General features: G+C 37.3%; 1 protein-coding gene across 1 annotated transcript in view; it reads right to left on the reverse strand.

Moving 5' to 3' along the window:
* Positions 1-8,490: 8,490 nt before the first annotated feature.
* insc (INSC spindle orientation adaptor protein) overlaps positions 8,491-15,977 on the reverse strand; it is a 41,211-nt gene continuing 33,724 nt past the window's right edge. The window contains exons 8-13 of the mRNA XM_008294326.1: positions 13,537-13,708; positions 13,108-13,286; positions 12,875-12,941; positions 11,597-11,752; positions 10,543-10,619; positions 8,491-9,504 (exon numbers count right to left, since the gene is read on the reverse strand). Of these exons, the coding sequence (XP_008292548.1) occupies positions 9,376-9,504; positions 10,543-10,619; positions 11,597-11,752; positions 12,875-12,941; positions 13,108-13,286; positions 13,537-13,708 (780 nt within the window). The 3' untranslated portion in view covers positions 8,491-9,375. The remainder of the gene's footprint in view (positions 9,505-10,542; positions 10,620-11,596; positions 11,753-12,874; positions 12,942-13,107; positions 13,287-13,536; positions 13,709-15,977) is intronic.

Genomic DNA, 15,977 nt, shown 5'->3' on the forward strand with positions numbered 1-15,977 from the left:
CCTTGGGTCTCTTACTTACCTCCTCTGCTGCATCTCAGGTGTCAGGAACTAGGAGGCCAGGAAAGAAGACGAGGATAGGAATCAGGGATGTAAAAACTGAGAAATTAAAAGTTTATTTTTTTGGATTGTTTAATTTTATTTTTTGTCTTTATTATGTGGCATGGTGGCTGGCACACTGCCATCCACAGCTATAGAGTGAGGAAACTTTGAAATTTTGACAAGGAAGCAAGGAAATTGCTCTTTGTCCAGACATTGTTGCAACGGTAGTGAATAAAACACATTAACAGGTTTAACCCACCCACAATAAAATCTGCCAGTACTTCTGTACTTTTTAGCTGTCAGCAGTTTATGTTAGCACCATTTCTTACAATCAGAACTGTTCACCCAGTTTTTTTCAACACCACTGCATTTGAGTGGCAGTAAAAATATCAGACAGACAGACAGACATGTAACACTTGGACAAGTAAGCTGAAAACTGAATAGATAGATAGATAGATAGATAGATAGATAGATAGATAGATAGATAGATAGATAGATAGATAGATAGATAGATAGATAGATAGATAGATAGTAGCACTAGAGGGAAGTGTGAAAATACTTCAAGTTAAAACATCCAATCAACATCAGTGAGGAGGAAAGGATTTTTGTTTATGTTATGTAGTCTGAAGATTTAGGATCAAGAAATCTTTATGTCACTGAAGCAGTTTGGAGGTACAAACGTGTTTGCATGTGTTTGTACACCAGATGTTCTCAGCTGGAGTTCCTCCAGCTCCCGAAGACCAGTGGTGTCTCTTTCTCTTTCTAACACACACACACACACACACGCATACGCTAAAATGCAAAAATACAGACTTAATAAAAACAGCCTTTGAAACTATACCAAGACTGTGGCTGTTCAAATTTTAATCACCACAATTCATTAATTCATTCCTTTTTGCACAAGCATGCTGGTCTCCCTCCAATGAGCTACTGTACACTCTACGCTCAAGAGGTATTAGATTCAAAATGTTAATTTTCTTACACTAAAGTGAATTACCTTTTGTTTCTCTTTTACTTTCCAGCTTAAAAAATAAAGTACAGCCCTGAATATGCAGAAAATTTGATCAAGGCCACAGTAAAAAAAAAAAAAAAAAAAAAAAAAGGAGCTATTTGAGCCTGGGCACGGTGCATTTATTTGAGAGTCAGTCCTGACCCACACAGAGCGACCTCCCACCGTCCTGCCTGCCACAAACACATTCAGGTGCACTCAGGCAACAATTGAACAAATTCATAGGGATCCACCAGGAATTCTGTTAAACACAAAGGTTTTGTTTTATTTCAAGGGCCTGTGGAAGTAAAGTTTACCGTATATCCCGCCTGACAGGCTTTAATGTTTGTTTTTTTTTGCATGTAAATTAAACTCCTTGTCCGAATTATGTGTCATTCATTCGTCTCAGTAAACACCTTCATCATGCCGAATTTTGAATCATGTAGTGGGCAGTTTGTTTCACCAAAAAGAGCTCTGTTAAAAACAGCAGAAAAATCAAATTTGGTGTGATAACATGAACACTGTCTGAATGCTAACTGAAAAATAGGGTGACTATCCTTAATTCTTTTGCATTTACATATTATGGGGGGAAAAATGAGTTCAAGTGAAAGTAACGGTAGACTCCAAGTTGTCCTCTAAATGTAAAACAACACAAAGAAAAAAAGATTAGAATTCTATGTCCTGTGCCACGAATGACCACCAAACACTTTGTAGAAACATTTGGAGGTGAAATTAACTTTACAGTCTTTTTCTGGTTGTGTTGCAATAGAGTTTTGAATTTGACAAAGCTCTGTTATGTGGATCTGACTTCTACATACATATCTTACATTTTTAAAAGACAACTTGAAGCAGTTTTTTTGAAACCAGGGAGCAAAGAAGGCATCTTTTTTTCTTTTTCAGTTTCTTTTTTCTTACAGAACTGCAACTAGGGCTGTCAAATATGACAGAAAATGTTCACACATATGTGTATGTACAACATGTCTATAAACATCCTGTCCATGTGGAGCTGGAGCTGCCTCCTTTAGGTAGACTTTTCAGCCAAGAGCAATATTTTAAAACCATTTCAATATATTGCTTCAGTTTAAAACTACACAGAGACTGGCATTCAAACTCATTTTCAGTGTTGAATTAACTGCTGCTACACTACAACCAACAGAAAAGAGAAAGCTATTCAGCCCTGTAGTGATTTGTCATTATTGCATAACAAGTTTTTCTGCATTTATTTTGCAATTTCAAGACACATAGAATGAAATTATGAAAAAGAGGCTTCTGCTCCAACCCTTGGACATTCTCTTGGCATTAAGCTTTCACCCTCCACTGGCTTTAGCCAGAAGTTGTAAGTTGTGACTACAAGTGCTGATATTAATTTACACTCAGTGTTGTGGTTGTGTTTCAGCAATTAAAATCCCACTGGGTCCTCAACAAGGAGCTGGGGACCACACACATCAGGGATGTTGCTCTCTTAATTGGCCGTCCAACAGTGAGAGCACTTAAGTCATAATTAGTCTTTATACTTTGAGGTCTATATGTGCTACAACTGTGTGTGTGTGTGTGTGTGTGTGTGTGTGTGTGTGTGTGTGTGCTGCTAGCTATAGAGATTTTATCACATGGTACACTAACTGTTTAGGATGAATAAACAATGACTATGTGACTTTGTTGAAGTTCTTCTAATGAGCTCATTCAACCAAAGCAACAGCACATGACCGATCACAGAAAATATAAATCGTTCAAGAGCTTCTTTTTTTCCCTCCCGCTCCTTAAGAACCATGAAAAGAATATACAACTGAAACTAAAACATTATTCCTGTAAGCTAATTACAGGTGATTTAAATGTTTTTGAAGACCCCCTCCAGGTGAAAATCAGGTTGTTGTTTCTTTTGTTTTATCTTGTTAACATGTCCATATGAGGTTTCATATGTACTCGAAGACACATCATCAGTGAAATAAGCAGTCACAAGATGGCTGACAATTTCCACCTTAAACTTAAGTGTACCAATGACTCAAAAACAAGAATTAAGACTTTTAGGGTTTCACATGTAACAAACCTAAGAAACCAATCCTGTCAACTTGCAGGTTAAGTTATGAATTAGGTTATGGTGCTGTGTGTATATGTATCTATTAGCTAATTAAATTTTCACCCAAGTCCCTAAGGTAACAACAACAAAAAGGCAAGGCCGCCAATTTGAAGTGAAAAGGGGGGCCGCCCAAGCCCGAAAGGAACAGAAAGCCTCAACAAGGGGGCCCGGGCAAGGGGGGTGGCCTTGGTTGCCCGTCAAGCCAAGGCAAGGAAGAAAGGCAAAAAACCTCAATGGAACGAAGAACGCAAAAAACACCACGGGAAGGAAAAAAAACTTTGAAATGAATTTAAAGGATAAAATTGTAATTGGTAATTTGATTTATGTTGTGTTGGGATGTTGGTTTCTGGATTTGATGTTTTTAATGTATTATATGAAGTGTTTGCCAATCATTTGATTTGGAATTAATAAAATGTACAATTTTAATTATTGTTGATGGATTAATTAATTAATATGGATTTGTGTTTTTTATTTTTAAGATTATCAACTAACAAACACTCAACCTGATTCCATTGTTGAAAAGATGAAATAAAGATGGAAAATGAGTGGAGTTGACCAGCGTCCTCTGTTGTCTTCAATGCCGAGTGGAGTTTAGGCAGACAATTGAAGTTCAAAACCCAAATAACTCAACATGCAGGCGGGAACCTACCTTCCTCAGAATTGTTTTTTGGTTCGAACATGTATAGCAGAATTACTCCAATATTACAACTTGCCATTGTGTAGCGTTGAGTAGTTTTATGGTGTTTGAGCAGAGTCGTAGATGAGCTGGTGCGCTCTAGCAGCAGCAAAATGGGGCGAGTCACGTATACAAAGAGGAGGGAGTTAAAATATTTGCACATTATAGAGAAAGCAACAAGGTAGAGTTACAAGTTTAAGGTAGGAAGAGATATTTTTAATGGAAAAATCTCCTAAATGGCTTCAAGTTTGATGTAATTTTTGATCCACTTTAAGGGGGAACAACATTAAAGGGCTGTTGTCTCTTCTGTGCAAAAAGAAGGTGACTATCTGCTTAGTGAAAGGCAACAAATAAAATGCTCACATCATATTGTTTAATTATTTAAAAAAAGAAAAAAGGAAGAACTACTTATTTAAGCTGTTTGTCAGCTGTCACCACAAAACTGCTGCTCCTAAATTCTAAATTATGGGACATTTTCCTATTTGTCCCATGCTTCCCATGCAGAATGCACGAATGCAGCATTAAACCACTTAACTGAATATCATTCTGACATCAGTTCAATTCAATTTTATTTGTAAATATGCGCTATACAAATAAAATTGAATTGAATTGAATTGAATCACATGTAAAAAAAAAAATAATAATAATAATACAACCTCAGGAGTTCCATTTAAGGGCAGTAAAGGTCAACAAACACTTAGATGAGTTTGGAGTTTGTGCTCTCTGGGACAGTCTATGAACTGGTCCTAACAGACTGCATTCACACGGAGCCAAACGTGCCAACTAACATCTGTCCAAATGTGCTTCTTGATGCGTTCCTTGAAAATATCTTTCCTCTCTTTGTTCCTCTTCAGAGCTGCATCTGAAGTGCAGTTCATCAATGGTCTCACAGTGGAAACAAGGATTCTCAGTTTCTATGCGCATCTTGAAAAATATGCGAAGACTTAAAGCACTTTCAGCCGTAAGAATTCAACTGCTAAACTTGGACAAATTATTTCATACTAATTTGAGAGTTTTGCAAAAGTGAAGCATCAACTTCTGAAAGCATTATCAAAGGAGGAAGACATTTCAATCATTTTTAGCTCTCTGGAATAAAATGAGCAAGACAGTGAGAAACTTTTTCAAGTCAAAAGCAAAGGATGTGACACATAAAATATTCAAATCTCAAGAGAGTCAGAGAGAAGTATCTTCTTGCATTAGAAGTCCTCAGATCCTTTTCTTACCCAAAATGTCTGTGATATATGGTTTGAGACAGTGAAGATGACAGGAAAATGACTCTGTAGTGAAGCTTAGCCTTTGTGAAGGAGTAATGAATTTTATTCATGAGGTTCATTTTTACTAACAAAAGTGTTAATTCTGACGTTCTCAAACCTCTTCATTAGATGCCTTTTTAATAAAACAAATAAAACTTGGTTGTTTTTTCATCATTTAATTACTGCAATGATACACTGTTGGACAGAAGATAATGGAGAGAAAGGAAAGTGAAAGTTCAAGAACTCAGAAACTGAGAAAAACTGAGAAAAAACTCCAAGCTACAATGCTTGGTCTTATGGTCATGGTCCATCCAAAACAATATCAAAGGAACCTGTGTTTTTAGGCCGTCTGTTTAGTCCTCCTCTGCGTCGATACATATTTCATTGGGTCTCAACAAAGCGAGGCAGGAGCATATTCTATCACAAAGGCCTCTGAACACAGTCCCACGTGTATGCTGGACAACACACACCCGCACACACAAAGCAGCTCAATTGTCTCAACACTGGGCTGGAGTGTAACAAGTCCAGGCTCAGCATTAGTGCCCTTAGGTGAAAAGAAGCTACAGTGAAAGCAAGAAGACCCTCAATTGTCTCTCCAAGGAGAGGAAGGCTTATGGAGAAAAAAACAGAGTGTTTTTATCAAAGAGATGACAATACAAAGGACACATTTTGCAGATCAGCCCTCACATATTTCTTTGCTATTACATATTGCATCATGCCACAATCACTTGTGAGCTCAAAGTTTTGTATTAAAACTTTGCAGCACTCTGGCTTTTTAATCATTTTCCAATGCTATTGTGAATAAATGAATGAATGGATTTTCAGTGTGTGAAAAGCTGGCATTTTGAGGACAAGTTTTTCCAACTCTGCTCTGGTATTTCACCCAACCTTTGGGTTCTTTGAGAGGACTCGGTGGTTCACGAAGGACCAACAGGTAAACCTTTGGGCTGACCATCTCTTAGTCTCTGTTTCTCTGTGAGCATCATTCAAAGCTTTCCTCATCTCTGTGTGACAAGACAGGTATGTGAGTGAGTGTAGTTCCTCTGAGATAGCTGGAGGTCAAGGGGGGCCCTTCAGAAAACTTCAGCTGCATGGACCTTGAATGCACTCTTCTATGAACAGAGGCTGAGTGCTGCTGGTTTTACCAAACTGTCTCTATTCAAAGACACTTCTAATTTCTGTGGGAATTGAAAATAGGTAACTTTAAGTTTCATCCTCTCAAGCATGTCTTAACACTGGTCATAGGGATGCAAGCAGGTGTGAATGTACACTTCCTCATTTACAGTCCATGCCTTAAAACTGTATTTAAATGTTTTTATTGGCCACTCGAGGCCAGCAGAATCAATTATATTACTGATAGCTAACCTGTGACTTTTTAGTCATGTTTTGATCACGTTATAAATGTAAGTCCACTATTTACTCTGTTTTTGCTCTGGTTTTTGTCTCCACCAACTCCTGAGGGAAAGCTCTGTAGCTGCTATAAATGCACCACTAAGTTCACCAGCTAGCTGCTATCTGTGTCTGGCTGCTATTTGGTGCTGAGAAGGTGGTACAGTGTGTTCCTTAAGCTTATTGAATGAAACAACTGCCTGCTGTGGACAAAAAGCTGTTGGCTGGACAGAATAACAACCCAATTCAATTCAATTCAATTTTATTTGTATAGCGCAGTTTACAACACGTTATCACACAGTGCTTAACAACGTAAGGTATAGACCTTACAAATTTAAACAGAGAAACCAACAATCCAAAGTTGCCTTTGGACTTCCTTTGAGCAAGCGGTTGGCAACAGTGGGAAGGGACCAAGTAGCTGGGAGCCAAATCTGGCGAAATGAGGAGTGACAGTTGTGTTGGTGTGGTCAACCATTTGTGCATTTTCAACTGTGAGCCAGTTGAAAATGCACAGATGTCTGACCGTAAGAGAGACAAATTCACGATGCCCAAACCTGTGAATGCCAAGGAAAACATCAGGCACATCCTTGCCTTCTTCAGTCTTGGACATCGCAGGCCACATTATACTATATACTACAGCTGTTTGGTGTCTGGGTCATAGCCATACACTCAGCTCTCATCACCAGTGATGATCCTTGATGTGACACTTGGGTTTTGTTGGACCTGTTGACATGGTAGTCTTACATTAGAGTCCACTCTGAACTTCAGAATGGTCTGGCTGCACCTCATCATCATTTTGCTTTAGGGGAGAAATGCTCTGCCTTGTTTAGTTTTCTTTAAACCCAATCACAATTGTCATGGGTGGAGCTAAGCAAAGAATGCGGCTTCGGTGTTTGCTTAAAATAGCGACAAGTGGAATTGTTGTGGTGGAACATTTGCATGCAGCGAGACAAGCACTGTGATTACAGTCCATAATCCACCAAAGAAAAAAAGATCCAGACTTGAAAGAGGTTGCTCCTTGAAGGTTTTTGTTGTTGCTGTTTGCCATAGTGAAGGAGATTTTGAAAACAGTAACACATAGATAACGTAAGGAGAACAGAAACTGACTGAAATGAGCGCCCAGTGGTAGGTTTATACCCGCTGAGTAAGATAAAGTCTATGGTGAAACTACAAATGGGCACCTAGAAGTGGTAACAAAAACCCATGTAACCCACGTCCTGATGTTGATGGTGCAGCTTCATGCGGCGTCCTCGCTGCTTATAGCTGTTTGATGTGCCTGACTATGTTGCAGGTGATGTAAAACGTGTATGTATGGAAAGAATCCAAACTTTCTGATCACACCTTTTAGTCTCCTCTATATGCGTGTCATGAATTTTCTATAACAAATATACTGTAAATTTCACTGTTGCACAGGTCATACCAGTCCAGAAGTCACATTCTCAGGTTCTTGGCTTTGATGTGAGCAAAAACTGATTAATGTCAGTCTATCAAAGCTGCTGCAACACTCAGCTTTACGTCTGAGATAACTGCTGGGAGAAAATATGTCAATTTGTTCTTTTTTTTTTTTCACACTACAGCCACCAGATCCCCCAGTAGTCATTTTTGAGACACTGACCACTTTAAAGGAGGACCAAAATTACTTTGGACTTTATAACAGCAAAGATAAACTTACAACAGTACTCAGAAACCAAGGAACCCCCTCCAACAGTGCACAGGCTGATTGATTTGCTGGTTTCCTTTCACTAAAATGCAATCATGTTTGCTTCTTAAGAACAAATCCAACTCAAGCCTTCTTCAGTGGTCTTTTAGGAATAAGTGAAAATAAAATTTTAGGTAGGGCCTAAAAGTTTTTGTTTACACTTATTTTCGCCTTTCTTAATGAATGTACTTTCTCTGTTAAGCTGTTTCTCTGTCAGCCTTCTTTACAGTGTTAGCTATGTGTTCTAATGGGTTCACAGGGTTCTCTTGGACTGACTTTTCAAATGTAAAACCAGTATATAGCTTTGTGAACACAACATGGCTCAAACAATGTATGTGCCAGTCATGCACATGCAATGAAACACATTCAGCATTAGATAGGTAATTGCCTTTATTCCATGCATCGCATACAATAATGGTAATTCTCTTTAAATAAAAAGCATTTTCAAATTCAAGGCCATTTTTAAACTTCATCTTCCAGTAGCAAATACAAATTTGGGATTAATGGCAAATAAGTTTAAGAGAGCAATTCAACGTGTCATAAAATGCGCTTTAACAAGCAATATATGTATTATATACCAGGAAAAGCACATCATGTTGCCACATGCCTTAATCAGCAAATACTGGAAACATGGAATGTCACTGTAATAATTTAGTTGTGATTTGTTGACAAAATAAAGTGGCTGCTGACTTTTTTTTGAATAGTTAAAAAGAATTTAACGAGACATACATCTGTGTTTGTCAGAAAAGCATTTCTGTCAGATCTACTTTACAGTGTGTGAAAGATTCTTATCTGTTCTCGATAGCCAAAATGCTTTGGAAACAATATGTACAGATCCAAACAAAAATAAAAATTGCACAGATTGATAGAATATAAAGTGTTTCTTTTCAGAACAGGTTATACTTTTATGTTTAAAAAGTAGCACCCACCGGTACAAAATAATTACTGACATTACTGACTGATATGATATTCTCTGTGGAATAAAATGAACTAATGAGCCCTTTTTTTCCCCAAACACGGTACACATTCATTGCATTTAATGTGATCACTGAGTTGCACTCGGCATCACATTTACTTATTTACACATATTCTTCTGCATCCCTTCAAACTGCTTTATTATGCAGAGTGTCCAGAAGGAAATGTGGGTAAATCTTCTCAGGACACAAAGTCATGAAACAGATGTGGTGTTTTAGAGTACATGATCTTGTATGTACACAACTTCAGCTCTCCTTTCTCAGTGTTTTGGTGCGCAGGCCGTCATACGAAGCTCTCCTCCATGTTGGAACACAGCAGGAACGAGTCGACTAGCCGCGGTTTGATCAGCTGCTGGTGGTCGGCCGCCTCAATGCTGTCTGGACAGCCTGCTGCCAGCCTCCTCAAAGCAGCCTGGAGACACGGACACGCATGTGCACAAACACAAAAGACACACAGGCACACTCGTTATCGCAAGCCAAGATCACACTGTGCATGTACATAAATATGCCATCGCACAATCAGACAAGTGTCGAATTGTAAGTGTGCAAATTTAACATTTTGAATCATGTGTGCAGATTATCAGCAAACAACAAGAGACTGTAATAAAACTAACAAATCCAATCCTATCCGTCCAGGAGTTGTTTCAATAACACGTCAAGAGTTTTTTTCTTTTTTCTTTTTTCAACTTCTCACATGATTTGAAGAGCGTGTAAGTATTATGTGTGACGTGTTAAAGCCATTCAGCCAGGAGAGCCTCCGACATTTACATTTACGATTACAAATGATCTGTGAAAGCTCAGCGTACTTTGAAGGTAAAAATTCAACATCTACAAACACACTACTTAACCCTTGGCTAAAAGGATAAAATGGAATCACATTAATTTGAATAGACTGACAAGTGCGGTTACAGTAAAGAAGAAGAAGGCATTTCTCAGTGCAGCGAGGCAACCCAATTAAGCTCCTGACCATTATATGCCTCAAAACCCCTCTTCGGCCCTAAGATCTGGTCCTAATAATTAGGATCAGAGTGAGAGAATGATAAAGTACAAGTAGTGATATTATTCATGATATGTACATATTTAAACACGCGTTTGAGATGATGTGAACCGGTCAGCTATCTCAACATGACTTAAACATACTGGTTGTGATATAGTTTCAATTTTCAAATATTGCCCTGTGGATGTAATTAAATCAGGCAGTGATTTGGTGCACTGATGTTATACATGCAGGCCTGTGCTATAATGCCTTTCTACTACTATATAGCTGGTGAAGCTGAAAATGTATAGTATTTTAAGGGCATGACTGAAATAGGCAATTTGAATGTTTGAATGATGTATTTGTATTCAGGACACAGAGTCATTTACACATATCTGAAGGTCTGCACACACACACACACACACACACACACACACACACACGCACACACACGCACACACACTTTACACCTACCAGGCAAGCGACCAGCACCGAGTCACTGTTATTTCTCTCAGTAGGGGAGCGACACAGTTCAATAAGACGAGGAACAGCTAAAGACAGCAGAGGAAAAATTCAGTTACCGGCTTGTCCCATTCTTACATATTGATGTCAGACTGAGGTTTGTGCAGTAGACTTTTGGATAAAAGTCTGTTTTGGTTTCAATAAAAGACAAAACTGGTATCATCTTTAGGAAAACTAGACTTTTTGTTGTGTTGTACAAATTTCCAATAGTCAAATTTTTTTTAAGTATCCACAGAGAGATATTTCCCATGAGAGAGGAGTTGTACAGGGAATAGATGTATGTCCGTACATTTGATGTCAGTCCGTACATTTGTACATTAAAGCAGTGGTTTTTCTGTCTGCTGAGGAAGACTTGTGACCTGTGAGGGGTGAGGATTTTCTTCACTTAAATAAAATAAATATTGGGGCTTAAGAGGATGCATAAGTAGAGCATCACATTCGAATGGTGAATTTGGCTCTTTAATTACAATTGAAGTACCATCATGCAAATTTCAGGCCTTATATGTCCATTTTAATTATGTTTACATTTTTGGGGAGAAATTATGTCCAATTCATTTTTTAATTAAAAAAGAAAAAAGAAAAAAAAGAAAAAATCAAGTACATATTTTATCCTTATTTTTTTATTTTTATTTTTTTAAATCCTAGACATCCTCACTCACAACTGGCAAAAGTATTTATGGAGCCCAAAGCATTATTTAATCTACCTAAGTCAAGGCAAACATGATAAAACAGTTGAGACAGGGTAGCGTAAATACATGCCAGTAAATTGTAGCAATTTATTATTTATTTTTTTAATCATATTTTTTGTTTGGGAACCCTCTAGTGGCTAGAGCAACATCAGCGCTCAGAGCATTTTTTTTTTTTGAGCCACATTCATAAATGTTTGTCGGTGTCTCTGTTTGTTTACTGTATTGTTTTTTCGTTTTTGTTGTTTTCTGCAAATAATTTTCCTCTTTTCACAGTAATATTTGTATTTCAGCAAAAAAAAAACCAGTAGCTGTAACACCTTTGAGCTGAATGGCTGTTTGGGCCACATCGGGGTCTCTGCTCAGACGGGCCAGTGTGACCGCAGCTTTCTGCTGGACTCGCTCGCAGGCGGCGCCCTCTGATGGACTGGAGGAGGAGGGCTTTTCTCCCAGCAACAGCAGCAGCCGCTCTACTCCTGACAGACAGCATTTACAAGACAGATTAGACAATTGCACCAAACAGCATCACATCTACAGCAAGGCAAAAGAAAGAAGGAACCAAACAAGCAGCAAAATAGATAAAAACAGGACACAATTTGCATCAAAGCTGGTGGCATGAGAACCAAACACAGAGACACAAAGAGAACAGTTTGAAACTTCACAGACAAAAAGTTACACAAGACTCAGACACAACAAAGGGTTCAGGTGAATTAGAAAGAAGCCAGACGTTACACATGTCATTGTGAGGAAGGATTTGGACCAAAAGCACAGTTTGAAAGGAAAGTCAATAGCATAAAAACACTCAATATAATAACAGATAGAAATAAAGCAACACAGTCAGTTGGTTATTGTTCTTCAGAGGCCCAGGCTCGCTACATCAGGACAATTCAGTTTATAATTGCAGGGACAAAGAATACAACAAACTGACATTGAAGTACACTGAGCAGATGTCAAACAATGATTCCTTCTAGCTATTTGTTCTGTGATTACATTCTTTGACTTGTCAGCTATACTGTACCAACGTAGACATGAACAAGCCATGAGATATATTTGGAGACTTTTTTTTTTCTTTTTTTAAAGAGGTGTTCAATGCAAGAAAGACTCAAAAATGTGGAAACAACAACTGACACAGCCACAGTGAAAACACATTAATCTATTGATTTGTTTTATAGCATGATATAAAAAGCGTAGAGCCAATAAAATGTGTTATGTATGATGAAATGCAGGAGCAAAGGAGACAGAACTGACAACATAGTATAATATCTGATATGAGAGAACATTTAAATAGTGAATGATGAAAAAATGAAAAACATGATTAAATATAAATATTAAAATGATTTTGCGTTATTTTAAAAACATATTTACTATGCCCAGTAGTGGATGTCTTATTTTTCAGCTCCTCTAAGCTACTGACAGATGTTACCTGATGCTGCCCTCCTGAGGACTAATGAAGAATTACACTGATTTTCTTTGCTTTTACCTTCACTAATAACTGCAGTTGTAGTTCAGTAGTTTGCTTTAAAACTGTAGCTCTGCCGCAAAAAAATAACAATTTTGTGCAACATTTAAATATAAATTATAGTGAGAAAAGAGATCACCTTGTTCCTGCAGGACTTCAGATGCACACTGCTCTAAGACTGAAAGGTTTGCCAAGATGGTCACCACCTGAGATTTACACAACAGTGAATAAAAACATGATTAAAGCTTTGACACACACACACATATTCACTGATCTCTGTAGCGAGCACTTTACCTTTCAGTGTTGACCTATTTTTGATATTTGTTCTATTTTATATCTTGTGAGAAACATCGCTTCAGTGCAGATGCGTACCTGGTCTTTGGAGTAAGGTGTGTCGACTCTCTGGCGGTCTTTGCAGGCCTGCAGCAGGATTTGGATGGCGTTAAGCTGCAGGAGGATCTCACAGGCCATGCTGTCAAAGAAGGTGATGTTGGCCAAGGCTGCAGAAGCCAGGAGGAATACTTCACCACAGGAGGCGCTCTCGCACAATTCTGAGGGAATAAAACATCACTCACTGAGGTTTCAACAAACACAACAGCACACATAACGCAAGAAGAGTGAACCTGAAGAGTTTTGTAGACATTTAGAGGAACTCCATAAGGTTCTGTAGTGAGCCTGATCTTAAGGCTTAGTTTAAATAAACTGCATTCCTCCGATCTTGTTTCGCTGAACCATCCTGGCTGAGGCTGAGGCCTCCAGTAAGTCAAAGGACAGGATGGCATTTATGCCATATTGACTCACTGATGAGTGCGGTGACGATGTCGTGCATGCTCTCCAGGAAACTGGCGAGGTGCTGTGTGGATGTGTGGTGAGGCGAGGTGATCTGAGCCACGACCGCCGCCGCCTCGGCCCTGGCTGCTTCCACGCTGCTTTCATCAGTCAAGATGTCTGCCAGGCACAAAATCCCATCCACCTACACATCAGACCAAAAACAAGCTTTATGGGCACAGTGGAAACACAAGATTCTTTTTTTTTTTGTTTGATTCATTTGTTCCTTTTAATTTTTAGATTTACAGTAAATTTGAAAGGAAAAAAACAAAATGTTTGGACAAACAGAGCTACAGCAGTTTACAGAATGCTCAAAGATTGTCCAATTATACAAGTGATCTACATGTTTATCATGTATGTACTAAATGATTTACCGGCTATTTAGTGGATTGCGTAAGTCTCTTTATGGGGGAAGTGCTTTTTTTATGTATTTGATTTACTGACATGCCACAGCATCATAAAGGCAAAAGAGAAAATAAATACACAATAAAAAGAAACAAATCAAATCCAAAACCTAAAATAATGTCTGAAAACGAGCAGGATGAAGTTTAACTTATTAACTCCGACCAACTACATATATGTATATCTCATCTCTTACTGTTTCCTGTAAGCATCAAGCCTTACATCTCCTTTAAGAACTCCAGAACACATTTACTTTTCCACATTACATTTTTCAGGCAATTGTTTACTGTATTATTATTATTATTATTACTACTATTATTATTGTTATTATTATCGTTTTATAATTGTATTCATTTGAGATCATTGTCCAGATTGTTCCATGAGTTTACTCCACAAACTGACAAACTCTTTACTGTTTATGGTGGTACGAGTAAATGGCTTTTTAAATTGGACATTTCATAACTTGTAATTTTTCTTCTGAACAGTTGTTGTATGTTATCAGGGAGTAAGTTGTTGCTTGCTTTGAATCTTATTTGCACTGATCTAAATTTAACTAAGTCAATACATTTCAAGGTAGTTGCTTTGGAAAACAATATATTAGTGCTCTCGCTATATCCCACATTATGTGCTATCCTGATCTTTTTTTTTGGTAATATGTTTATTGGATGTAATGCAGTAATATATCTGTTACACCACACTCATGCACAGCAGGTCAAGTAACTTAAACAGTGAACAGTAGAATATATAAAAAGCTTTTAAATTCAAAATATGTCTTGTACTTCGTAGTAATTAGAATGTTTTTGACAGCTTTGCCCTTATATTTTTATGAGGTTTTCAACTAACTTTGTGATCCAGTACCACACCTAGACATTTATTTTCATAAACTCTTTCAATACCAGAGTAATCTATTTTTATCTAAATCACAGTTTATTTTTTATTAATTGCCAACAGCATGGATTTTAGAACTGACCCTTGTGGGACATCACACGATTTCTGTTGTACAAATTGTTTCCTGTTACTAATAGAACTTTTCAACCAGTTCAACACTACTCCTCTTCTGCCATCACTTTCCAATTTATTAGTTAGTAGTTCATTATTTATAGTATCAAATTCTTTTGTAAGATCTACAAACACTGTTACTAAAAATTTCTTCTAATCAATGGAAGTTATTTCTTCTGTTATTTCTAATAACACTGTTGCTGTTGATCTATTTGATCTGAATCCATACTGACTGTCCATTAATATTTCATTTTTGCCAATAAAATTGTCTAACCTTTCAATAAATAGCTTCCTCAACACTTTGGAGAATTGTGGAAGCATTGACACTAGTACTATAATTAGTTTACATATATACATTAATGGTTTTACAATCCTTTCTATTGCCTTTTTTTACAATTTCATACCAATCTCATTACAGTCAGTAGATGTCTTTGGTGTACATTTACTAACCACATCTAGTTTTTCCTTCTCATCTATGAGTTTGAGAAACATTAACCTTAGATTAATCTACAGAACTGTGATCTTCAGCCATTGCAGTCCCTGAATCTTTTATTTCATTTGCTAGTTTTGGTCCAACACTTAGAATGAACTTATTAAATTCATGTACAATTTCATAACTATTATTTATAGTTCTGTTATTTTCCACTGAGAAAATGTGGGTAACTTTCCATTTCTAGTTCTATTTTAAATAACACTATTCAATACTTTCAATGTGGCTTTAATATTGCTTTTATTCTTTAATATTCTATCTTCATACTCTTTCTTACAAATTCTCATTACATTGGGTAATTTATTTTTCGATATCTTATATCTGTTTTCATCATCTGTAGTTCTCGTCGTCATAAATTCTCTTTAAAAAAAGGTTTTCTTCTTATAGGGGCTTGATTGTATCCAGGGTTTTCCACTACAGTTTTGCTTTTGATTGACGATCTTGATGGAACATTATTTGTTGTTCAATATTACAAATATGTTCAAAAAGATCCCATATGCTGTGTTAACATCATGTTCCTTAA

The sequence above is a fragment of the Stegastes partitus genome, unplaced genomic scaffold, assembly GCF_000690725.1.
Source record: "Stegastes partitus isolate 25-593 unplaced genomic scaffold, Stegastes_partitus-1.0.2 Scaffold21, whole genome shotgun sequence".
Classification (NCBI taxonomy): domain Eukaryota; kingdom Metazoa; phylum Chordata; class Actinopteri; family Pomacentridae; genus Stegastes; species Stegastes partitus.